The 25093-nt window shown below is 45.2% G+C and overlaps 1 protein-coding gene across 1 annotated transcript in view; it reads left to right on the forward strand.

Moving 5' to 3' along the window:
* LOC119979114 (inositol 1,4,5-triphosphate receptor associated 2-like) overlaps positions 1 to 22697 on the forward strand; it is a 148939-nt gene extending 126242 nt beyond the window's left edge. The window contains exons 15-17 of the mRNA XM_038821119.1: positions 2185 to 2286; positions 8179 to 8310; positions 22375 to 22697. Coding sequence (XP_038677047.1) covers positions 2185 to 2286; positions 8179 to 8310; positions 22375 to 22507 — 367 coding nt within the window. The 3' untranslated portion in view covers positions 22508 to 22697. The remainder of the gene's footprint in view (positions 1 to 2184; positions 2287 to 8178; positions 8311 to 22374) is intronic.
* The last annotated feature ends 2396 nt before the right edge of the window (positions 22698 to 25093 follow it).

Consider the following 25093-nt stretch of genomic DNA (forward strand, 5'->3'; position numbering starts at 1 on the left):
AGCGTGAAGTAAAGAAAAATATAGGTCAAAGCTACATTTATACTCTCTCCCAACTCCCCTTATCACAGTCCACCACCCCTCTTCAGTCCCATTCTTCACTTCTGTACCAAGACTTCTGCGTTCACGAACGCCTCTGCCTCCTCCACCCTCTCAAAATAGAAATATCTGCTGTTGTAGGTCACCCTCAGCTTCGCTGGATACACCACTCCAGACCACACCCCACTGTAAACAATGCCTTCTTCACTCGGCTGAAAGCCGCTCGCCTCTTTGCCAGCTCCATCGTCAAGTCCTAGTAAATGCGAACACCAGCACCAGCCTTCTGCACCTCCCACTTCAGTTTTGCCCAGTTTGAAACCTTCTCTTTCATATGGTACCTGTGGAAGTAGATGATTACTGCCCTTGGTGGCTCATTCAACTTTGGCTTAGGCCTCAGCGACGGATGGGCTTGGTCCTGTTCATGCCGGGAGGGCTACTCTCCCTTCCCCCATCAATTCCGCCAACGTCTCGGCAATGCACTCTGTCAGCCTCGGGTCCCACATCACCTCGGGCAAGCTCACAATCCTCATATTTTTCAGCCTTGAACGGCTCTCCCAGTCCTCCAGCTTTGCTTGAAGCCACTTATTGGCCTCAACCACCCTCTGCAGCCCATCCTCCATTGAAGTGAGCTGATCGCTGTGCTGCGACATGGCCTCCTCCACTCCCTTCATCTTCTTTCCTGCTCCCTTGCCTCGGCCGATGTCTTCGCCACAGTCACCCTCACCGGGGCAACTGCCTCCTCCACCAATGCCTTCAAGACCACCGCCATATCCTTTCTCAGCACCTCCATATGTTTTGCGATTGCTTCTCCAGCTCTAAGGACACCACCTCAGTCATCTTCTTTGCTGTGAGCATTACCTCAGTCATCCTCTCTGCTGTGAACAATGCGGCCCCACCCAACAGCCTCCACCATCTTGCTAGCCCTCTGCCTGACCCTCTCACTCAACAGTAAACACTTACTCCCTTCCTTCTTCACGGCTGTATTCCTTAAACCTTTTGACATTCATTGCCTTCTTTATATATATTCCTACACCCAATCATTCAAAAATTGCCCCCAGGACCGGACTTTAAAACTCCCAAAAACACACCTCAAGCAGGAGCCACCCAACATGTGACTTCCCCTCTACATGCCGCCAGCGGAAGTCTCCAGGTGTCTTGAGCATTGATGGAGCTGCACTTATCCAGTCAACTGGCGAACATTCTATCCCACTCTTGACTTGTGCCTTGTAGATGGTGGACAGGCTTTGGGGAATCTGGGGGTGGATTATTCACCACAGAATTCCCAGCCTCTTACCTGCTCTGGTAGCCACAATATCTGGTGGCTGGTGCAGTTCAGTTTCTGGTCAATGTTGATAGTGGAGGACTCAGTGATGGTATTGCCTTTGAATGTCAAGGGGAGACGGTTGGATTATCTCTTGTTGGTGATGGTCCTTGCCTGGAACTTGTGTGGCATGAATGTTACTTGCTACTTACAAGCCCGAGCCTGGATATTGTCCAGGTTTTGCTGCATATGGACATGGACTGTTTCAGTATCTGAGGAGTCGCAAATGGGCTGAACATTGTGCAATCATCAGCGAATATCCCCATACCTGACCTTATGATGGAGAGATGGTCATTGATGAAACACTTGAAGATGAATGGGTCTAGGACACTACCTTGAGGATCTCTTGCATCGATATCCTGGGACTGATTGGTCTCGAATAACCTTAGCCAACTTACTTTACCTTGTGCTAGTGATAATTCAAACAAGCGGATAATTTCCCCCCCCAATTCCCATTGACTCCAGTTTTGCTAGGACTCATTGATGCCATACTCAATCAAATACTGCCTTGATGTCAAGGGCAGTTATTCTCTCCTCACCTCTGGAGTTCAGCTCTTTTGTCCATCTTTGAACCAAGGCTGTAATGAGGTCAGGAGCTCAGTGACCCTGGCAGAACCCAAACAGAGCGCCAGTGAGCAGGTTATTGCTGAGTAAGTGCTGCTTGATAGCACTGTTAGCAACACCTTCCATCACTTTGCTGATGATTGAGAATAGACTGATGGAGTGTTAATTGGCCAAATTGGATTTGCCTGCTTTCTTTGTATAATAACTTTTTTACTAATACTGCCAACTAATTCTACCTCTATGTGTTGTTTTCAATTTCCTAGACCTGGAAGCAAGTGGAACTGGGAAGAAATAGTGAACCAGAAATCTGGATCGGGAGAAGCATCTAATCTCTTATCAGATAAAACAACATGCCCCTGCGCAAGGTAGACCTGGACACTTCCCGAGCAGGGGAGCAATAGTGTATTCCTCAGATGATGGTAACAAGGCACTGGTTGCCCATGTCAATATTTGAATGGGGAGGAGGGCATCTGAGATCCTCCTGCTAAAACTCTTAACCTAAGAGGTGTTCCAAGGCTAACAGAAAATTCCGGTTAAGTATTATCTTTAGAAAAAAACTGGTGGACTATTTGGTTCGGAACAGGAGTGCAGATTAACAAAGAACAAAGAGCAAAGGAAAGCATTGCACGGGGACAGGCCCTTCAGCCTTCCAAGCCATGCAGCCCATCTACCCTAAAACCTTCTCCACTTCCAGGGTCCATATCCCTCTATTCCCATCCTTTTCATGTATTTGTTAAGGTGTCTCTTAAATGTCACTATCATCCCTGCTTCCACCACCTCACCCGAGTTCCAGGCACCCACTACCCTCTGGTAAACAAACTTCCCTCGCACATCTCCTCTAAACTTTGCTCCTTGCACCTTAAACCTATGTCTCATAGTAATTGGCTCTTCCACCCTGGGAAAAAGCTTCTGACTATCCACTCTGTCCATGCCTCTCATAATTTTGTAGATTTCTATCCGGCCGCCCCTCAGCGTCCATCGTTCCAGTGAGAACAAACTGAGTTTATCCAATCTCTCTTAGCTATGAATCAGGCAACATCCTGGTAAACCTCTTCTATACCCTCTCCAAAGCCTCCACATCCTTCTGGTAGTGTGGCAACCAGAATTGAACACTATACTCCAAGTGTGATCTAACTAAGGTTCTATACAGCAACGGCATGACTTGCCAATTGTTATACTCAATGCCCCGCCGGTGAAGAGAAGCATGCCGTATGCCTTCTTGACTACCTTCTCCACCTACGCTGTCACTTTCAGTGACCTGTGGACCAGATCATTCTGCCTATCAATACTCTAAAGGGTTCTGCCATTTACTGTATATTTCCTACCTGTATTAGACCTTCCAAAATGCATTACAGCACGTTTGTCCAGATTAAATTCCATCTGCCATCTCTCCACCCAAGTCCCTAACCAATCTATATCCTGCTGTATCCTCTGACAGTCTGCACCACCATCCGCAATTCCACCAACCTTTGTGCCGTCCGCAAACTTACTAATCAGACCAGTTACATTTTCCTCCAAATCATTTATATATACTACAAACTGCAAAGGCCCCAGCACTGATTCCTGCGGAACACCACGGGTCACAGTTGAGTATGGACAGAGGTGGTCCATTGCATGTGAAGTACATTGGCTGATACCATGACTGTCAGTGTTGGCAGGCTGTTGAACCACAGTGGGCATCAGAGGCAAACATGATCCTGCCCTTGTTAAGGATTACTTTGGCACATGCTACTGTATAGCACTCAGGGGTGGAAGACCAGGAGATACTCTGACCAGTTGTAGCACACCAACCAAAGATAGGAATAGGCCACACCAGGGATTGTATTGAACCTGTGCCATTCCTGGTCTCTACGGCTGGTCACCAAGATTTTAAGGAGTGTCTTAAAGGAAGAGAGGTAGAAGTATGAGCAGAGACATTTATGAGAGAATTTGAGAACCTAGGGCCTAGGCAGGTCTAGGCACAACCACCAATGGTGGTGGAAAGCAAATCAGAGATACTGAATTAAAGCAACACAGAATTCTTCGAGAACTGCAATGCTTGAGAAAGTTACAGATATAGGGTGGAGCTTGGCCATGGAGGGATTTCAAAATACAAAGGGAATTTTAAATTTAGATCTTGGCCAGATGTAGATAATTGAGCACAAGGGCGGTGATGATTATGATGGGGGATTGGGACTTGTTAAAAGTTAGGATATGGGCAGAAGAGTCTTTAATGAGCTCAAGTTTGCAGAGGGTGGAAGTTAAGAGACTGAGTGGGGGGATGTAGGGTTGAGTCTGTGATAAAAAAATGGGTGAGGGATTCGCCATCGCTTGGACGGAGGCTGAGGTGAAGACAAGGGACGTTACAGGACAGAGGTATAGGTGGTCCTGTTACAGAGAGAATATTGAATCAGCTCCGGGTCAATGTAATAACCCTCACAAGACCCACGGAATGACCTGATTGATCTCACCATGGGGTTCGTGGAAAACGAGCTACCCCACTGACAGCGAAGCCAATCAACTAGAGTTCAGAATCAACCCTTTTTTTTTGTATAAATTTAAAGTACGCAATTTTTCTTTTTCAATTAAGAGGCAATTTAGCGTGGCCAATCCACCTACCCTGCACATCTTTGGGTTGTGGGGGCAAAACCCACGCAGACACAGGGTGAATGTGCAAACTCCACATGGACAGTGACCCAGGGCCGGGATCGAACCTGGGTCCTCGGCGCCATGAGGCAGCAGTGCTAACTACTGCACCACCTAGCCACCCGATCAATCCTTAAAAACTGGCCCGGATTGGGACCGGCATGATTGGTGGTCCCAGTTGGGACCTATGTGCTGTATGCAGCATTGTAGCCTTTTCTTAGGTTATAAATAAACCTCTGTTTGAATCACCTTCTTGGATCTCCTGAGCTATTATAGTCAAATAGGTTGCCAAGGTTACGAATGGCCTTGTTGGGCCTCAGACAATGGTTAGATAGCGAGCTGAGTTTGTGTCAGGGACTGAGCACAACAAATTCATTCTTCCAAATATTTGATTGGCAGAAAACATTCTTCTTGCAGTATTGGCTGGTCAAGTACCAAGACAAACCTGAATGAGTGGAGGGGTTGAGAGAGGTAGTGAGGTGTGAGAACCCACAAGTAACCGACGGGGTGGGAACAATTAACTTCCCCATGAAGCTTACAGAATGCGGGCTCCCCATTAAGGGGACTGGAGACCTCTGAACAATGTATAGTTGTATGATATAAGAAGCCAGCCATTTAGGCATTGGCAGCGGAGAGACCCAGTGTTGCATCTAATAGTGATTGTAAATGAACAAAGTTGCTCTGAACTACTCAGCGTGGATTCCTTTGTGGCCTTATAAAATGAGGCAAAACTGGATGCCATCAATGTACCTCTGGAATCTGATGTTGCGTGTTTGTAGGACATTACCAACAGGCACCATGTAGATCAGAGTGAGGAAAGGGCCTAGGATTGATCCTTGAGGGATTCCAGAGGTTCTCACTGCCCAATCTCCCGAAATCATTGGGGGAACTTTGATCTTATGGGTAAAATTTAAATAATACTGTTTCACATGTCAATCTTCTCATTCCAAAGCAATGCTAAACGTTCCTTTGAAGTATTTTGAATACAGTAACAAATGAGGGGCCTTGGAAGTGATGCAGCCAATGGCCAGCTCCCATTTTCACCAATGAACACATTTGGTACATTGGTATGGATAAGATCCAGGAAATCCAGTATTGGCTGGTCAAGTACCAAGACAAACCTGAATGAGTGGAAGGGTTGAGAGAGGTAGTGAGGTGTTAGAACCCGCAAGTAGCCTTGCGGGCAGCACGGTAGCATTGTGGTTAGCACAATTGCTTCACAGCTCCAGGGTCCCAGGTTCGATTCCCACCTTGGGTCACTGTCTGTGCGGAGTCTGCAAATTCTCCCCGTGTGTGAGTGGGTTTCCTCCGGGTGCTCCGGTTTCCTGCCACAGTCCGAAGATGTGCAGGTTAGGTGGATTGGCCATGATAAATTGCCCTTAGTGTCCAAAATTGCCCTTAGTGTTGGGTGAGGTTACTGGGTTATGGGAATAGGGTGGAGGTGTGGACCTTGGGTAGGGTGCTCTTTCCAAGAGCCGGTGCAGAATATGATTCTATGAAATGTTTGGGAAAGATAGGATCAGTCTCCTTTGAACACAGGAGATAGGACGTAACCTAATCGAGGTTTTCACGACAATGAGAATAGTTTGAGAAAGGCTGTCCCTTCTGGCTAGTGAGTCAGAAACACAAAGGTCATAAATTTAAAGGCATTAGGAAAATATGTAGAGAGAGATGAGGAAAGTTTTCTTTTCACTTGATCTCTACTTGAAAAGGTGGTGGAAGTTAAATCATTTAAAAAAAAAAAAATTTAGTGTACCCAATCATTTTTCCAATTAAGGTGCAATTTAGAGTGGCCAATCCACCTAGCTTGCACGTTTTTGGGTTGTGGGGGCGAAACCCATGCAAACACGGGGAGAATATGCAAACTCCGTACAGACAGTGACCCAGAGCCGGGATTGAACCTGGGACCTCAGCGCCGTGAGGCTGCAGTGCTAACCCACTGCGCCACCGTGCTGCCCGTTAAATCATTTTTAAAGGATTTGGACAGTCAAAAATTTGAGGTTTTGGATGAAATGGCTCTTTCAAATAGCCAGCACAGACACGACGGGCTCAATGGCCTCTTCTCGGGCTGTAAGTTTCAATAATTTTCTGATTCTATTAAATGGGGAATTTCACATCCTATCAAGGTGCTGTAGTTCTGGACGATTGTTTCAGTTATGCTTGTGCTCAGTGGCTCTGTTCAGCTTTCGGAAGCGTTCTAATTTTGAGACTTATCGATTTTTCTTTACCATTTATTTCAAAGACGATATTCATAACAGGAGTTACCTAAAAGGTTTTCAGCTGAAACAAATCCTTCCTTGTATCAGTGGTGTGTACAGCCTCCACAGTGTCCAACACCACAGGCACAAATCAGAAAGTATGACAAAGAGACTTGGGTGTTCCATAGCTCAGAACTAAATGTGCCCAGAAAGAGTTGGGATTATATTTTCATCAATTAACGAGGATCACAGATCATTAATTTGATTTAATGATTTTTGTATTTACCTGAGATTTTTACCTCAGAATAAACACAATGATATCTTATTTTTAATGATGGAATGTCAAAGCCTATTTTTTATTGTATTGCAGAATCACAGAATTGCTATGGAGTAGAAGGGGGCCATTTGACCCACCATATCTGCACCAGCTCACCAAACCAGCATCATAACTGAGAGTTATTCCCCTGCCTTTTCTCCGCACCCCTGTACATTGTTTCTATTCAAATAATCATCCAATGCCCTCTTGAATGTCTTGATGGAATCTGCCTCCACCATATTTCCAGGCAGTGCATTCCAGACCTGAGAATTCGGGAGAAAAATTGTGAAAAAGGAGGAGAATAAAAATATTTAAAAAAAAAGATTTGCCTCACATCACATTTGCAACTTTTGCAAATCACTTTAATCTGTGTCTTCTCATTCTCAATCCTTTTGCGAGCAAGGACAGTTTCTCCCTATCTACCCTGTCCAGCCCCCTCATGATTTTGAAGATCTCTATCAAATCTACTCTCATCGTTTCTTGGCCTTTTGGCTAAGATGAACGTGAGGTCAGGTGAAATGCCTGGATCTGGTATGTCTCTCTTGTGGGGACCATGAATTGGATTCAATTTGAATTGTTTTTTTAGAGCAGTCAAGGAGCTGGTAGGGGTTTGTCCCTGTCCACACTCTGAGCTCTGGCTTTGTAACTCTGATAAAGTAATTTTTTTTTAAATTCTACTCTCAGCCTTCTTCTCTCCAAGGACAACAGTCCCAACCTCTCCAATCTATCCTCATAAGTTTCTCATTCCTGGAACCATTCTTGCAAACTCTTCTGCACTCTCTCCAATGGACACAGAAGGGTCCGTTCACAGGATTTCAGGCTGTAGACAAGAAGCACCAAAGATTTTATGGACGTCCCAGGCTGACAGTCATGGTAGAGATGTCAATCATGCTGATAATAGGTGACCTACCCCATTATTATTCTGTCCAAGTGGTTACAGTGGGAAAACTACTGTCAATCCAGGAAATTCAAAATTGCTGTTGGTTTGGTGGAGGGGTAGTGGGTGGAAGTATAAATATTAACGTTTCAAAGGAGAGGTGTAAAAGAGGTGGGGATATTTGGTGCTGGTTGGGAGTGAATCAGTTGACACGCTCCTCTTTTTATTTTCTACCCTACAGGCAAAACCAGGAAGAAAAAATAGGTATGGCAGCAGAGAATGGTCTATTGAACAACGAGTCCCCAGAGACAGAGAGTGAGACTGAGGATTGGGATGAGTTCACTTCAGACACAGCAAGCGAGAGCTCAATGATGTGAGTATCGCAGCCTCAGGCAACAGCAAGCCCAGTTACTGACAGAGGTTAGATGAAATCCAGAGGTGCACTGGTTCCCCACAACTTCATTATTTAAAGAGTCACTGCGAGGATGAGGCACGAAGGACAGTAGAGGGGTGCAGGCCAAGCCAAAGTCTGCAACAAAAAAAATGGATGTTCAATGTGCTTCAGTGATATATCTCTGGAGGTGGTGCTGTGGGCTGTAAGGGTCCTCAGAGAGATTCTGATCATTGCATCTGGGGAAGAAAACAACTTGTATTTATATAGCTCCTTTAACATAATAAAATCAGAGAATCATACAGTGTCGATGGAGACCCCCCATCCTATCCCCATAACCCTACCTAATCTGCACATTTTTGGACACTAAAGAGCAATTTAACATAGCCAATCCACCTAATCTGCACATATTTGGACTGTGGGAGGAAACCGGAAACATGCAGACACAGGGAGAATGTGCACACAGTCACCCAATGCTGGAATCGAACCTGGGTCCCTAGGGCGGGGTAGCAGGCCTAGGTAGCGTGCTCTTTTGGAGAGTCGGTGCAGCTCAATGGGCTGAATGGTCTCCTTCTGCACTATAGGAATTCTATAATTCTATGGTGCTTATTTCAGAAAGGATATAAACGCATGAGAAGCAGTTCAGAGAACGTGCACTCAACTGATACCTGGGCCTGGGGTGTTATCTTGCATGCAAATGTTGGACAGATTGGGCCTGTATCCATTGCAGTTGAAAAGATTGAGAGGTGGTCTTATTGACACATATAGGATCCTGAGGGGACTTGACAGGGTGGATGCAGGAAGGATGTTTCCACTTGCAACTAGAACTAGAGAACACAGTACAAATAAGGATGAGAAGAATTTTTTTTCTCTGAAGACCTTGAGTCTTTGGAACTCTTTCCCCCAGACAGCAGTGGAGGCACGATCAATGAATGTGTTTAAGGCAGATGTAGATAGATTCTTGAGTATCGAGGGCTATCGGGGGGTTGGCAAAGTGTGGAGCTGAAGCCACAATCAGATCAGCCTTTATGTTATTGAACCAGGCTCGAGGGGCCGAATAGCCTGCTCCAGCTCCTAATATATATGTTCAGTTCTGAATATTGATGGTTTATCTGGGGAGTACAACCAAAGCCAAGCCCCTGGCATGGTGGCTGGCTCAGCTGTAGAGGAAAGCGCATGAAGAGAGTAAAGGAATTAAGTGTTATGGTGATCGGGCAGGTAAGTGGAGCTGAGTCCACAAAATGATCAGGCATGACCTTATTGAATGACGGAGCAGGCCCGAGGGGCCAGATGACCTACTCCTGCTCCTAGTTCTTATGTTCCCACCAAATCCAAGATGGCACCAGAGCATGGTGACGCTCTGCAAGCTCTCTCACCCAGACCCTTTTCTTTGATCTCTTTTCACCGTTCTGACTTACTAAAACTATTTTCCACTTCATGTGTAACTACTAATACTGTTCAATCACTGTTTGTCGATGTACTCTGTCAATTTTCTTTTGTCTACTATGTATGTATTATGCATGTTCCCTTGGCCGCAGAAAAATACTTTTCACTTTTCGGTTCATTTGACTGAGACATGAGACAATCCAGAGACCATTGATGATAAAAAGCTGTCTAAAATCAAACTTGCTGTTGAAATAGCAGTGTCTATGGAGTTGGCAGCAAAATAAACTTTTCAAATTGGAGCAGGCGCCAAAATAAAAAGATAAACTAAGAAAAGATCTCTCAATGTGCAAGAATGCTACAGATGTGTCCAGGTAGGGCATTCTCGACAAGAATGTTGGTGTCAAGAAAACACATGTCATAATTGTGGCAAGAAATAATAATAATAATCTTTATTGTCACAAGTAGGCTTGCGTTAACACTGCAATGAAGTTGCTGTGAAAAGCCCCTAACAAAGGCATCTTGGGACAGACAAAGTCTTCAAATCTCGAAGATGGGTAAATGCAAGAACGCACCCAAATTGAAAAAGATGAGTCGACAGAATGACCGAAGACAATGAAAATTACCAGGAAAACATGGGGCTGGATTCTCCTCTCCCCAACTGCGAAATCGCATCAGGCGAGGGGGCGGAGAATCCCCGATGACGGCAAAATCGGAGGTGGCGCCGGTTTACGGATTCTCCCCCGCTGAAAAGCGGCGTACTCTAGGAGCATGGTGCACACTGTATGGCCTAAGGCCCGCCCCGCGATGCTCCATCCCCAACAGGCCGAGTTCCCGACGGCACGGGACACGTTTGGTCTCACCCGTTGTGAACTTAGCATGGTGGCGGACTCAGTCCGGCGCCACAACAGTCGGGGGAGGGCTGATCCGCGGGCATAGGGGCCTTCATTTGGGGCTGGGGGCACTGTGGGTGGGCGGTCCGGGTCTATCCGAAACTAAATGAGAACAAAATTAAAATGGAAGTAGATATGGGAACCACTGTATCTCTTATCTATGTTACATTATATCAGCAAAAGCACAGGAATGTACCATTAAAACTGTTTGATATAATCTTGAGAATTTACACGGAAGATTTGGTTCCAGGACAGGGTTAATCTGCAAAATTACCATAGCATGAGATAAAAGGAAATTTTCCTGCACTTTGGCAAACTGTGGACAGATTGGGTGATGGAAAGAATACTTTACAGAAACCCTGAGAAATGCTTAAAGGCAAGAACTATGCCATATGCTGTCAAATCAAAAGTCGTAGTGGAACTTGGCAAATTGATCAAAGACGGAGTGATCGAGAGTGTGATGACGAATGATTGGGCAACCCAAATTGTTCCAGCCATTGTTATCGAGCCAGATGGTTCAGTAAGAATCTGTGGTGACTTTAAAATGACGTGAAACTCCATGTCATGTGCTGACCAGTATCCATTACCATTATTGGAGGACCTATTTGTCATAATATACACACAAGTATATGATGGTGCACAGATAGGCATTGATTGATACACAGGATGAACAATGAACACACAGAACACAGCAGCCAATCACCAGACAGGACGCGACCACTATAAAGCCAGAGGGCACTAGTTTTGCTGCTCTCTTGGGATGCAGCCTCTGAGACAGTCAGAGCCCGTGAGCAACAACTAGCACATACACCATGTGGTAGTAAGATAGTCTGGTCAGGTTAGCCTCAGGTCTCCAGTCAACTCAGCATAGTGTCAACCCATAGTTAAAGTATGTATGATAGTTAAATAAAATAGTTCAATAAAATAGAGTTGCATTTCTTTAAGTATTGGAAGCCGGTCTGTCTCTCACTGCTGCAGTAAACGCAGTCCTCGCAGACCCAGCTTACCCAACACATCACTATTTGCTGGAGTGTCGGGTGGACAACATTCAGTAAGATAGATTTGCCCCAAGTGTACCTCTAGGTGAAGGTTGAAGTTGAGTCACAACCTCTCTGGAACACCAGAGAGCACAGATTCAAAAGTGGTGCAGACAAATATACTTTGAGATTCAGTTACAATAAATTAGCATATACCAATCATTTATTACTAGTTATCTATGTCCAAGCATGGCTATCGATTACGGTTACATCGTGCATAGTATATTTAACCAATCACCTCAACGGCCTGCATGTTTAATTAAACTATCCAATCACTACAAAAGCATGTATGTTGTCTTGCAATTAGTGATATTGGTGGTCCAATATCTGGGGTGTAGTTATCAATCACCTTCCTCCATGTCGTTTACTGGCTCCTCTTGAGGTATGGATGCTATCCATCACCTCTCCCTGCCATTAGCGACGGACATCCTGGAGCAGAGCAAATGGTAGACTATCCCAAATTGTTGTACAGACTTTAAGTTTTAAGACCTGCGGAGTTTCTGCCTGGAAGCCGGTCCCACTGACAGATTGTATTCTTGTGATATCTTTACAATTGGCAGCTTGTTTCTCACAGTCAGAACTGAAGATTTTACTTCTCCAGTAAATAATGGAACTAGAGTTTTTAAATAGTTACAGTGTAATATCTAATATCTAAAGATGCCCAAATTACCCTCTTCAGTTCATTTTGATCAAAAGTTGAAGATACAACTCTCCTGTGACGCATCGCCCTATGGGATGGGTGCAGCTGTCTCTCCAAAATGGCAAATCATGATAAAAGACCAATGGCTTTCACTGTGAGAACATTGACAAGCGCTGAACAGAATTATGCTCAATTGGAAAAAGAAGCTTTGAGTATAATATGTGGAGCCAAACAATTTCATCACTTCTTGTATGGAAGACATTTTATCTTGTTAACAGAACACAGGCCTTTGACGATAGTCCAAACAAAGCAATACCATCTCTAGCTATGTGTCGCTTCGAGATGGTCCCTGATCCTATCAACACATAATTATGAAAATACTGATGCTCTATCACGTTTACCAATGCGGGATAAAGCTGAATCATAGGAGAACTATGTAAACTGTGTGTACTTTTCCCAGGTGGACGTTGCACTGCATCTCAAGTGCAAAGACACATGAGCTCAGATCCGGTGATGGGGCAGGTCATGTTCAGGAGCATGTCCACTGGATAAATAGAGGGGGAATCCGGAATTGAAGGCATACTGAACAAAGGAACTTGAATTAACGGTGCAAAACGGAGAACGTATATAGGGTATTTGAGTCGCCATTCCTCCATGCTTACACTGGATCAACTCCTAGAATGGCATCCAGGAGTTGTGCGTATAAAAGAACTCGCAAGGAGTTATTTCTGGTGGCCGGGACTAGCCTCAGATTGAAGAAAGAGTAGGTCAATGTTAGTCTTATGCTAGGATGCAAAATACTCCATATCTTCAACCACTTCAATCTTGGGATTGGACAAAGCAACATGGCAAAGAGTACATATTGATTTTCCCCGACCAATCGATGGATGTTTATTTCTTTTCCAACTGGGTGCACATCCTAAATGGCATGAAATAATGATGATCAAGTCAATGACTGCGGAGAAGAAAATTGAACATTTGGATGAAGTATTTGCATGGTTTGGCAAACCAATAAACTAGTTAGAGAAAGCGGGACTCAGTTCATGTCAAAGAATTTATGGCCTACCTTTGGAACAATGGTGTACAACATATCAAAACTGTGCCTTATCATTGTTCCACAAACGGATTGGCTGTGAGGCTGATATAGTCATTGAAGAATGCTATCAAAGTGTCAAAGTGATGAAGGACCATCAGCTAGGAGAGTGAAGTTTCTCATTTCCTATAGAAACACTTCCCATCCGACAACCCAAAACTCGCTGGCGATATTGTTTTTAAAACAAAAGTTGAGAACAAAGTTTGATTTGCTCTTACCGCCTGACTCCTCTACCATTGTAGAGCGACACCAACAAAACCAAGTTACTCGCCGTGAACAGACATCAAAACCAAAAAGTTTTGAGTAAGGAGAAGACGTTTTAACAAGAAACTATTCTTCAAGTGGGAAGTGGATACCTGCCCAATACTCGCATAGACTATTTCTTGTACAGTACAAACCGACGACGAGAGAGTTTGGAGGAGACACACCAATCAAATTTCAAATTCTCAGTTCAAAAAGAGTATTTGCAGAATCGGTATCTGAAAGTAAGTAAGTAAAGTAGCCATAGTTCCAGATGACCATAGGCTGCTTTCTCCTTTGAGAGGGAGAGTTGACTGGTGGTGATTTAACCTGAGGATCGCCACACTCAGGCCAGGAGCAAGGTTGAGAAGGCAGGGTATTTACCGGTATCGGAAAGGTCAACATCTGACACTCAATGTTTGGAAATCCCTGGACCTATAATCACGACCAAGTCGAATTCAGACTCTACAACAGTTGAATCAACAGCATCTGCCAAAGCTGAAGAAAAGCCAACTTTATTCAATGATATACCTGAGCCACGTGTGAAACAGACTCCCGAGAGTGTGAAAACAAAGACTCCTAACGGATTCTGCTGAAGCGGAACTGACATCCACCTATAAGGCTCTCGTACTGATGTGTACAGATATAATTGTAATAAAATAATAATAATACTTGGTCAAATCATCACTATTCACCATGAGTAATTTAGTATTTGTTTATATTTCTGGCACTACAGGAGTAAATGGGAAGAGATGCTATGTATTGTAACCAATGCTTCTCTGTATAGTGTGTGACATGATTACATGGTGACATCATCAGAGTCACTTGGGAGATTTTCTCTCTCTTCAATCTTAGACTGTGAGCAAGCAACACCTCTGCAAATAAACCTACGATGTGGCAACCTGGTTTCCCTTTGTTTATACTGGTGAACCCCCTAAAAGATAACAACCTCCTGATCCCTGAAACCATTCCAGCATCTACAAGGCACAAGTCAGAATTGTGATGAGATACTCTCCACTTGCCTGGATGAGTGCAGCTCCAATAACCCTCAACAAGCTCAACACCATCCAGGACAAGGCAGTCTGCCTGACTGCTCCCTCATCCATCATCTTGATCATTCACTCCCTTCACCATTGGTGCACAGTGGCAACAGTGTGTACCATCTACAGGATGTATTGTAACAACTTGCCAAGGCTTTATCGATTTCACTTTCCAAATCTGCAGCCTCTCCCATTTAGAAAGTCCAGGGTAGCATGTGAACACCACCACCTTCAAGTTCCCCTCCAAAGTCACACTTCATGCTGACGTGGAAATATATCGCTGTTCCTTCATTGTCATTGGGTCAAACTCCTGGAGCTCCCAACACTGTAGATGTAGCTAAATCAGAAGCTCTGCAATGGTTCAAGAAAGGGGCTCATCACCACCTCCTTAAGATCAGTACGGGATGGGGAAAAAATGCTGGCCATTGGAATCTGTCCTGTAGATCACGTGGGCTACATGTTAAGAACTGGCCTTGCTCTCTCTTGAAGACAGAGCCAGCATTCACCACATCAGCCACCAGCACATACCAGCGACTCTCTGCTCTCTGGGAAAAGAAAAACTGCTTACTGTCTAATTTATTCCTGCCATTGTAGAGGTTAAATGCATCTACTGTACCCTGGTGCTCTTCATGTCGGCAAACTTGGAAAAAGCTATCACTGGGTAAGCAATCAGCCCTCTATAGTTATCTATCAGGTCACTTCTGTTTACACTGCTCCAAAGTCAATAAGTCCAATCTGTTACATTTATCTGAGTAACTGATGTCAGAAAGTGACCCTTCTAGAGGAGTACAGTAAGAAGTCTTACAACACCAGGTTAAAGTCCAACAGGTTTGTTTCGAATCACTAGCTTTCAGACCGCAGCTCCTTCATCAGGTGAGTGAAGAGGTGAGTTCTACAACCACATATATATGATACATGGTGATACTTTGAATGCGAGTCTTTGCAGGTATTTAAGTCTTTACAGGTCCAGACAGAGTGACTGGAGAGAGAGATAATCACAGGTTAAAGAGGTGTGAATTGTCTCAAGCCAGGACAATTGGTAGGATTTTGCAAGCCCAGGCCAGATGGTGAGTGGGGGGTTGGGGGGGAGGGGGGGGGGGGGGGGGGGGGGGGTGAATGCAATGTAACATGAATCCAAGGACCCAGTTGAGGCCGTACTCATGTGTGCGGAACTTGGCAATAAGTTTCTGCTCAGCGATTCTGCTGTCGCGCCTTGGAGAATGCTTACCTGAAGATCAGCGGCTGAATGCCCTTGAAGTGTTCCCCGACTGGAAGGGACATTCCTGCCTGGCGATTGTTAAGCGATGTCATTTCATCCGTTGTCATAGCACCTACATGGTCTCGCCAATGTACCAAGCCTCGGGACATCCTTTCCTGCAGCGTATGAGGTAGACAACGTTAGCCAAGTCACACGAGTATGTACCACGTACCCGATGGGTGTTGTTCTCGCGTATAATGGTGGTACCCATGTCGATGATCTGGCACGTCTTGCAGAGGTTGCCATAGCAGGATTGTGTGGTGTCGTGGTTACTGTTCTCCTGAAGGCTGGGTAGTTTGCTGCAAACAATGGTCTGTTTGAGGTTGCACGGTTGTTTGAAGGCAAGTAGTGGGGGTGTGGGGATGGCCTTGGCAAGATGTTCGTCTATATCGATGACGTGTTGAAGGCTGCAAAGAAGATGTCATAATTTCTCCGCTCCGGAGAAGTACTGGATGACGAAAGGTACTCTGTCGGTTGTGTCCTGTGTTTGTCTTCTGAGGAGGTTGGTGCAGTTTTTTGCTGTGGTGCATTGGAACTGTTGATTGATGAGTGGAGGGCATCTTTCAGTGTCTGTAGATGTCTGTTACATTCCTCCTCGTCTGAGCAGATCCTGTGTATACGTAGGGCTTGTCCACAGGGGATGGCTTCTTTAATGTGTTTAAGGTGGAAGCTGGAGAAGTGGAGCATCATGAGGTTATCCATGGGCTTGCGGTAAAGCAAAGTGCTAAGGTGACCATCCTCGATGGAGATGTGTGTGTCCAAGAATACAACCTATCCTGGAAAGTAGTCCATGGTGAGTCTGATGGTGGAATGGAACGTATTGATGTCATTGTGTAGTTGTTTCAGTGATTCTTCACCGTGGGTCCAAAGGAAAAAAATGTCATTGATGTATCTAGTGTATAGCGTCGGTTGAAGGGCCTGTGCGGTGAGCAGGTCTTGTTCAAACTTGTGTATGAAGATGTTGCCATATTGAGGTGCGGATTTGGTCCCCATGGCTGTCCCATGTGTCAGGATGAAGAACCTGTTGATGAAGGTGATGACACTGTGATCCATGATGAAACGGATGAGTTGTAGAATTGGGTCTGGAGATTGGCAGTTGTCAGTGTTGAGTACTGACAGTATTGCAGCAATGCCGTCGTCATGAGGGATGCTGGTGTAGAGTGACGAGACATTCATTGTGATGAGGAATGTCCCTGGTTCAACTGGTCCATGAATGCTGCGTTTCTATAAGATGTCTGTCGTGTAAGGGCAGCACGGTGGCACAATGGGTTCGCACTGCGGCCTCACGGCGCCGAGGTCCCAGGTTCGATCCTGGCTCTGGGTCACTGTCTGTGTGGAGTTTGCACATTCTACCCATGTTTGCATGGGTTTTGCCCCCATAACCCAAAAGATGTGCAAACTAGTTGGATTGGCCACACTAAATTGCCCCTTAATTGGGAAAAAAAATGAATTGTGGACTCTAATTTTTTTTTTAAAGAAGTCTGTCGTGTCATGACAAAAACTGGGGGTTCGTTGTACGATGGGTTTCAAGATGCCCTCGATGCAGCCAGAGAGGTTCTCACACAGGGTCCCATTGCCTGATACGATTGGATAACCTGGTGTGTGTGGTGATATGCATCACAGTAAATACACAAGGGATTAATGTAAATACACATACACTAGCTAGACACTAGAGGGAGTACCAGAGACATGACACACAGACATTCAACCAATAGGCCAGTAAGATAGGACACGACCAATGGGCATTCACGACACACAGAGGTGACACTACCACAGGAGGGCATTACACCAACCCATATAAAAGGACACAGCACACATGATCTTCCTCTTTCCAGTGGAGACACTCAGTGAGCACACAGGGTTGATTTGAAACACATCACACCCACCACATGATTGTAGCAGACTGGTTCGTCAGTCTGATTACCTATCGCAGGATTAACAGGAGGGTCGAATCCAAGTAGGAGAATCGATAACAGTTTAATAAATGTGTTGAAGCTATCTCCAAGTCTGAACCTTCCTTTGTCAGAGTGCACATCAAGGAAGCAGCTTATGCTATGTCAAGAGCATAACAAAACATGGTACCCAGGAGTGACCTGTTTAAATCCATATAATTCCAACTCAGCAGACAGTGACAACCAGCAACAGCAGCCAGGCAAGATGATGTTCAAGATTCCAGTTCCACAGCAGCTCAGGTACCAAGGCAATCTCAGTGAAAACTGGCATGCGTTCAGGCAGAGATTCGAGATCTACCCGGTAGCGTCCGACCTAGATGGCGTGGCGGATGCAGAGAAAATAAAGCTTCTACTTATCATCGCGGGTCCAGAAGCAGCTTAAATCTTCCAGACCTTCAAATACTCAAAGGGGCAAAATAAGAGCGACTTCCAGGGAGTCCTGGACAAATTCCAAGAATTCTGCGAGAAACCGCGCATGCGCAATTGCGAAAAAGGCCCCGAGTAAAGGAACAGCGATATGCGCATGCGCAATCACTTCCTACGACCTACGTCACACGCTTCATATCGTCAGAGGCCCCGGACCACGCCCATTTAAAGGGGTAATGTCCCAAAACATGAAAAAAAGTTTGAAAGCCGGAAAGCCCGATTCTTTCACCTGAAACAACAGCACAATGCCTGCAATTTGACTAGTAGCTGAAAGTAACCTCCGCAGAACCCTGCAACAAGCAGTTGGCAGTTAGTCCTTGAAGACTATGACTCAGACCTTGAATTCTTCTTTGCACATCGCGAGCCCAATGCCAGCTCCGTCACATAACGTGATGATATGGTCCCGGAAGACAACGACTCAGATGAAGATTCCATCTTGGGAGGTGGCTACTCCAGTACCAAATCCGAACGGCAACTAGAGGTGTTGTACATTGAAGACCCCGACGACGAGTTCTTCGAATTGGGGAATCCTCAGCCCAGCATATATGACAACCTGACTCGTGAGTGCAGGATTATGCTGCGGCCTGACACCAAGAGACAGAGAGCGGTACAAGCCCACAGAGAGAGGCCTGCTGCCACACAGAGTGGTCCACGCACTGCGAACAGTCCCCAACTCCACACAGAAAGCGATGAAAGATTCAACAGCGAGACCAATGCACGATTCCACACAGGGAACACTGCAAGACTCCACAGAGGGAGTGATAAAGCCTCCACAGCGAGCTCGTGGACAGACTTCACGATGGAAGGAACGCAAGACTCCAGAGCGCAGTCCTTGTATGAACAAGACCATGAGGGTCTAGCAACCTCTTCTGAGCAACCAGCAGCAGATGATGCAGGTCTGCTATGCTCCAGTGCACAGCAAGAAGACTATGACAGTCTACCCAGATTGTTTGAGCCACCAGAAGAAGACTCTGACGGTCTACTCAGCTCAAGTGAACAACAAGACGACACTGAGGCTCTACCCCCTGTATGTGCGACAATTGACGACGGCATCCCACTTCCCATACAAGATGTGCAACGTGACAGACCTCAGCTAGTGTGTACAGAGGCACTCGACAATCACAGTGAGACGACTGGTGACTCCGGTGACACCACGTTAAATCAATCCTCATCCGCTCGAGCCTCTGCACAGGCAAATGCATTCCTGAACGTTTTGACTCCGGACATGGAGCATCACGAAACTTCAGAAGATTCAAGTGAACCTGCAATGACTCCAGACGGGGAGCATCAACAAGTCAAAACTGACTCAGGTAAAACAGACCAGACACCAGACGGGGAGCGCCGCAAACTCAGTGACGGCACACTCAAGGAAACAGCAGATGCCACAAAGGACATTGACACGAGTAACTGTGTGAAGGACTCGTATTATCCACAGAGTGTGGCCCTTGAGCGCAGCAAACACAACAACTAAACCAACCAACACAACAACAACATCAAAGACAATAACAGCAACAACGCCGACGACAAGCACGACAAACACAACACCACTGGAACTACGACTGGTACAACATGGTATGACTCTGCAAATGCAGGACACTGTTACTGCTCAGCTCAGCACAATGACATACCATGGCAGTACAACACAGATTGCATACATCGCTACCACAAGCATTGAAAGAAAAAAAGACTCGAAATCAGACAACGAAGTGACCACTTCTTGGTTCCTTCCGCACAGGGACACTGACGCCGTTTACAAAGCAATGCCACCATCAACATCACCACCTCACCAACCAAACAAGAAAGACACTCGATCATAATAAGTAATGAATTTTGGACTCATGCATATGATTTGGACTTATTGTTTAATGATCACAGTCATCATAACTTGTACATAGCATCACCTATCTCCCTGTTTTTGTTCAATTTTCTTTAACACTGTACAGAAAATATGTAACACGGAAAAAGGGGGGATATGGTGATATGCATCACTGTAAATACACAAGGGGTTAATGTAAATACAGATAGACCAGCTAGACACTAGAGGGAGCACCAGAGACATGACACACAGACATTCAACCAATAGGCCAGTAAGATAGGACACGACCAATGGGCATTCACGATACACACAGAGGTGACACTACCACAGGAGGGCATTACACCAACCCATATAAAAGGACACAGCACACATGATCTTCCTCTTTCCAGTGGAGACACTCAATGAGTTCACAGGGTTGATTTGAAACACATCACACCCACCACGTGGATTGTAGCAGACTGGTTTGTCAGTCTGAGTAGCTATAGCAGGATTAACAGGAGAGTTGAATCCAAGTAGGAGAATCGTTAACTGTTCAATAAATGTGTTAAGCTATCTCCAAGTCTGAACCTTCCTTTATCAGAGTGCACATCAAGGAAGCAGCTTATGCTACGTCAAGAGCATAACAAAACAGCGTGTTGGCCTTGTGTATGTTTGGGAGGCAGTAGAGATCGCTAAAGCAGGGAGTACGTGGGATGAGAGCAAGTAGGGTGCCTTGACGGTCTGGATCCAAGGTCTCGATCAGTCTGTTGAGTTAACAGGTGTGTTCTTTGGTCTGATCTGCAGGTAACTGTCTGTAGTGTTCCTGGTTGTTGAGTTGTTGGTACACTTCTTTGCAGTAGTCTGTTCTGTTCAGTATGACGGTGGCCCCTCCGTTCTCTGCTGGTTCAATGACAATGTTGCGGTTGGCCTTAAGAGCGCGGATGGCATTGTGTGTGCTTGGGTGACGTTCGGGGTTGTCTTTTGAATGCGACTGATGAATCTGGCATTGACGCGACTCCTGACGGCTTGAGCATACATGTCGAGTCTAGAGCAATGGCATTCCAGAGAGGTCCAATTCGACTCTTTCCTCTTCGGTTGCTGCACCGCAGATCTCTTGGTCTGCTGTTCCAGTTCATTGGTTGTCTCATTGGGTTCGTTGTCGGCCTCTTGTAGTTTGTGGAAGAACTCCCGGAGCCTCATTCGCCTGATGAATTCCTCCGTGTCTACCATGAGACGGATGGGGTCCATTTTGGTGGTGGTGCAGAAATTGAGCCCTCTGCTGAGGACGTCTCGAGGAGGTTCACTATAAATCAACTATTAATTTTTCGTAAAGCAATAATGTTCACCTGATTATGAGGCGCAAACAAATGTCAGCATGAGGGAGATCTGCACTATTTCAGGTGTCATCTGTTTAATGAGATGCTAATCTCATCCCTTTTCACACTTTGAGATGGCTGTAAAAGATCACACAGCGCTATTTCAAAGAGAGCAGGGGAGTTCACAGAGTCGGCGCAGAGGAGGCCATTTGGCCAATCAAATCTGCACTGTCTCTCTGAAAGAGCTTTATGGTTTAGTGCCACTCCCCTGACTTTTCTCTGTACCCCTGCACATTGCTTCTATTCAAATAATAATCAAGTGTCCTCTTGAATGCCTCGATTGAAGCTGTCTCCACCACACTTCCAGGCAATGTATTCCAGACCCAGACCAGCACAGTAGCATTGTGGTTAGCACAGTTGCTTCACAGCTCCAGGTTCCTATGTTTGATTCCCGGCTTGGGTCACTGTCTGTGTGGAGTCTGCTCGTTCTCCCTGTATCTGTGTGGGTTTCCTCCGGGTGCTCTGGTTTCCTCCCACGGCCCAAAGATGTGCAGGTTAGGTGGATTGGCCATTCTAAATTGCCATTAGTGTCCCAAAAAACGGTTAGGTGTGGTTACGGTGAAAGGGTGGAGGCGTGGGGCTTAAGGAAGGTGTTCTTTCCAAGGGCCGGTGGGGACTCAATGGGCTGAATGACCTCCTTCTGCACTGTAAATTCCATGATTCTAAGTTTTCTCTGACATCACAGTTCTTCCCAGTGTCCTGATCAGTATTTATCCCTCAGCCAAACATCACCAAAACATTTATCTGGTTATCATCACATTGCTTTCTATGGAACCTGGTTGTGTACATACTGACTGCCATATCACATTACAACACTGACTGCAATTCAAAAGTACGTTATTGGCTGTAGCGCATACTGAAATGTCCTGAAGTCAAGAACTGTCCCATAGAAATTCTGTCTTTCTTTCCTCAGGTTGGAACAGCTTCCTTCTTCATCGGGGGTGTCTTGTTTCTTCCAGACCTACCAGAAGATACTCACGTCTATTGCATTGACCCTCATTGTTGCATGGCTACTGCAACCATTTACCTTCAGTGCCTGGAAATGAGGCATTGTGCAGCGATGTGAACAGATCTACATTCTTACTGGAGTGATGCTTCCGAGAAGCTGCCAGTGAAGGCCCAACTAGAAAAGCACCAAAAACATTTGATTGCAGATTCCCTAACTCACAACATCTAAAGAAACCGTTGGTCCATCAAAATTTTCAAGTCTGACCCACATTAAAATTCCAAGCAAAATCAGATTTTGTTTTACTTTCGGAGAGGGAACATTTTGAGAATGTAGAAGGGAGATTTGTTAGTACCGGGATTTTGGAATACTTTCAAACTTGGAGCATTCAGTGTTAGCATCAAACACAATCAGACCTGAGGTAGCAGAGTTAAAGCCCCTTCTTCATTGCCTCAGCAATGTGCTTCAGCCCAACCTCCTTAGACGAACATCTCCATTGCACTAGAGCAACAGACTTCCAAACCAGCCAAAATGTGGCCTCCCTCACTGAGTGAAACTGACCAATTTACAGAAGATACTCACGTCTATTGCATTGACCCTCACTGTTGCGTGGCTATTGCAACCATTTTCCTTGTGTGCCTGGAATTGAGGCGTTGTGCATAGGTGTTCACTGAGATTGGAACCGAGACTGTCCAAATTCATGGAACCAGAGGACCTTGCAGCACAGAAGGAGACCATTCAACCCATCCAAGCTATGCTGACACTTTGAAAGAGCTGTTTTACTTGGTTTCACATTCTGTTTTTTATTCCTAATGCTGTAACTTTCTCAAACTCAAATCCATTTTAGAATGGTTTCTGGGATCAGCTGCCAGCATCTTTTTACAACAACAACTTATAATGATACTGTATTACACTTTTAATGTAATTAAACATTCTAAGATGCGTCAAAAGAGCATTATGAAACAAAGTGTGATATCAAGCCACATAAAAGGACATGCAACCGGGGCAGCATGGTGGCGCAGTGGTTAACACTGCTGCCTCCGTCGCTGAGGACCCATTTTCGATCCTGGCCCCGAGTCACTGTCTGTGTGGAGTTTTCACGTTCTCTCCGTGTCTGCGTGGGTTTCGCCCCCACGACCCAAAGATGTGCAGGTTAGGTGGATTGGCCACACTAAATCGCCCCTTAATTGGAAAAAAATGATTGGGTACTCTAAATTAAATAATAAATAAATAAACGGGCAGGCGACCAAAAATCTGGTCAATTATGTAGGTTGTGAAAGTGGCTAAAAGGAGGAAAGCGGGATGGAAAGGGAGAGAGATGTTGAGGGGGAATTCTACAGCCTAGGGCCTAGACAACTGAACACAAGGACACGAACAGTGCAGGATTTAAAACTAAGAGTGAAAAAGAAGCCAGAATGAGGGGGAGTGAAGATATAAGAACATAACAATTAGGAGCAGGAATAGGCCTGCTCCGCCATTTATCACTATCATGGATCTCCTCTCCACCTCAATTTCACTTTCCTGCCCGTTCTCCTTAACCCTTCAACCTGTTACTAATGAAAAATCTGTATCTCCTCTCGGATGGTCATGGAAGTGGAGGAGATTACAGAGATAGGGAGAGGTAAGGCCATGGAAGGATTTGAAATTAGAATTTAGATTAGAAATCAAGCAAATGTAGGCCCGCAAGCAGGGGGGAATGGGACCTGGTGCAAGTTAAGACATAACCACAGATCAACAGACTTTTGCATAACCTCAAGTTTACAGAGGGTAGAATGTGGGACACTGACCAGGGAGGCATTGGTGTAGTTGAGGCTAGAGGTACTGAAGGCTTGATTAAGGGTTTGAGCAGGAGGGGAGCTGAGGTGAGATATAGGAATAGAACTATGTTGAGGAGGTGGAAACAGGCAGATTTCGTGATGACACAAATATGAAGTTTATTAAATAGAACATTACAGATCCTGACAACTTTCTGAGCGGAAACAATTGTCCTCATCCTTGAATCTATAATGTATTATTTTTGAACCATGGGCCAGAGGGAATATTTTTCTCTATCTACGCTTATCAAAACCTCATCGCCTTGAAAACATCTATCGATGAGGTCACCTCCTACAATCCCTGATCCAAGCAGAATGGTCTTCATCTTTCATAACTGAAGGCCTTCGTCCCAGGTAACACCCTGGCAAACCTCCCTGAACCCTTTCTACGGCCTAAATTAAATTTGTGTTACCTGAAACATCATTCAGGATAAAGGTCTTACACAGTATTGAAGGTGATAAATTCCACATATATCCAGGATGATAATCCATGCAATGGGCAAATTAATTTCAATATATAGTGAGGTATTGCATTTGTGTAGGATAAATAAAGAGGTTATCCTGCTTTGATAATAAGAGTAAAGGAGATCTGGGGTACACATTACAAAATACAAAAGAAGTGACTCAGGTAACAAGACTATATAAAGAAAATTTGACAAAAACAGAAAATACTAGACCATTTCAGAAGGTCTGACAGCATCTGTGGAAGGGAGAAGAAAGCTAATGTTTAGAGTCTGGATGCCTCTTTGTCAAATTGGGAAGGAACTTTGACAAAGAGTCATCCAGACTCGAATCATTAACTCCCCCCTCTCTCCACAGATGCCATCAGACCAGCTGAGGTTGCAAAGTATTCAGATTCCAGCATCTGCACT

Source organism: Scyliorhinus canicula, chromosome 15 (assembly GCF_902713615.1).
Source record: "Scyliorhinus canicula chromosome 15, sScyCan1.1, whole genome shotgun sequence".
NCBI classification, from domain to species: domain Eukaryota; kingdom Metazoa; phylum Chordata; class Chondrichthyes; order Carcharhiniformes; family Scyliorhinidae; genus Scyliorhinus; species Scyliorhinus canicula.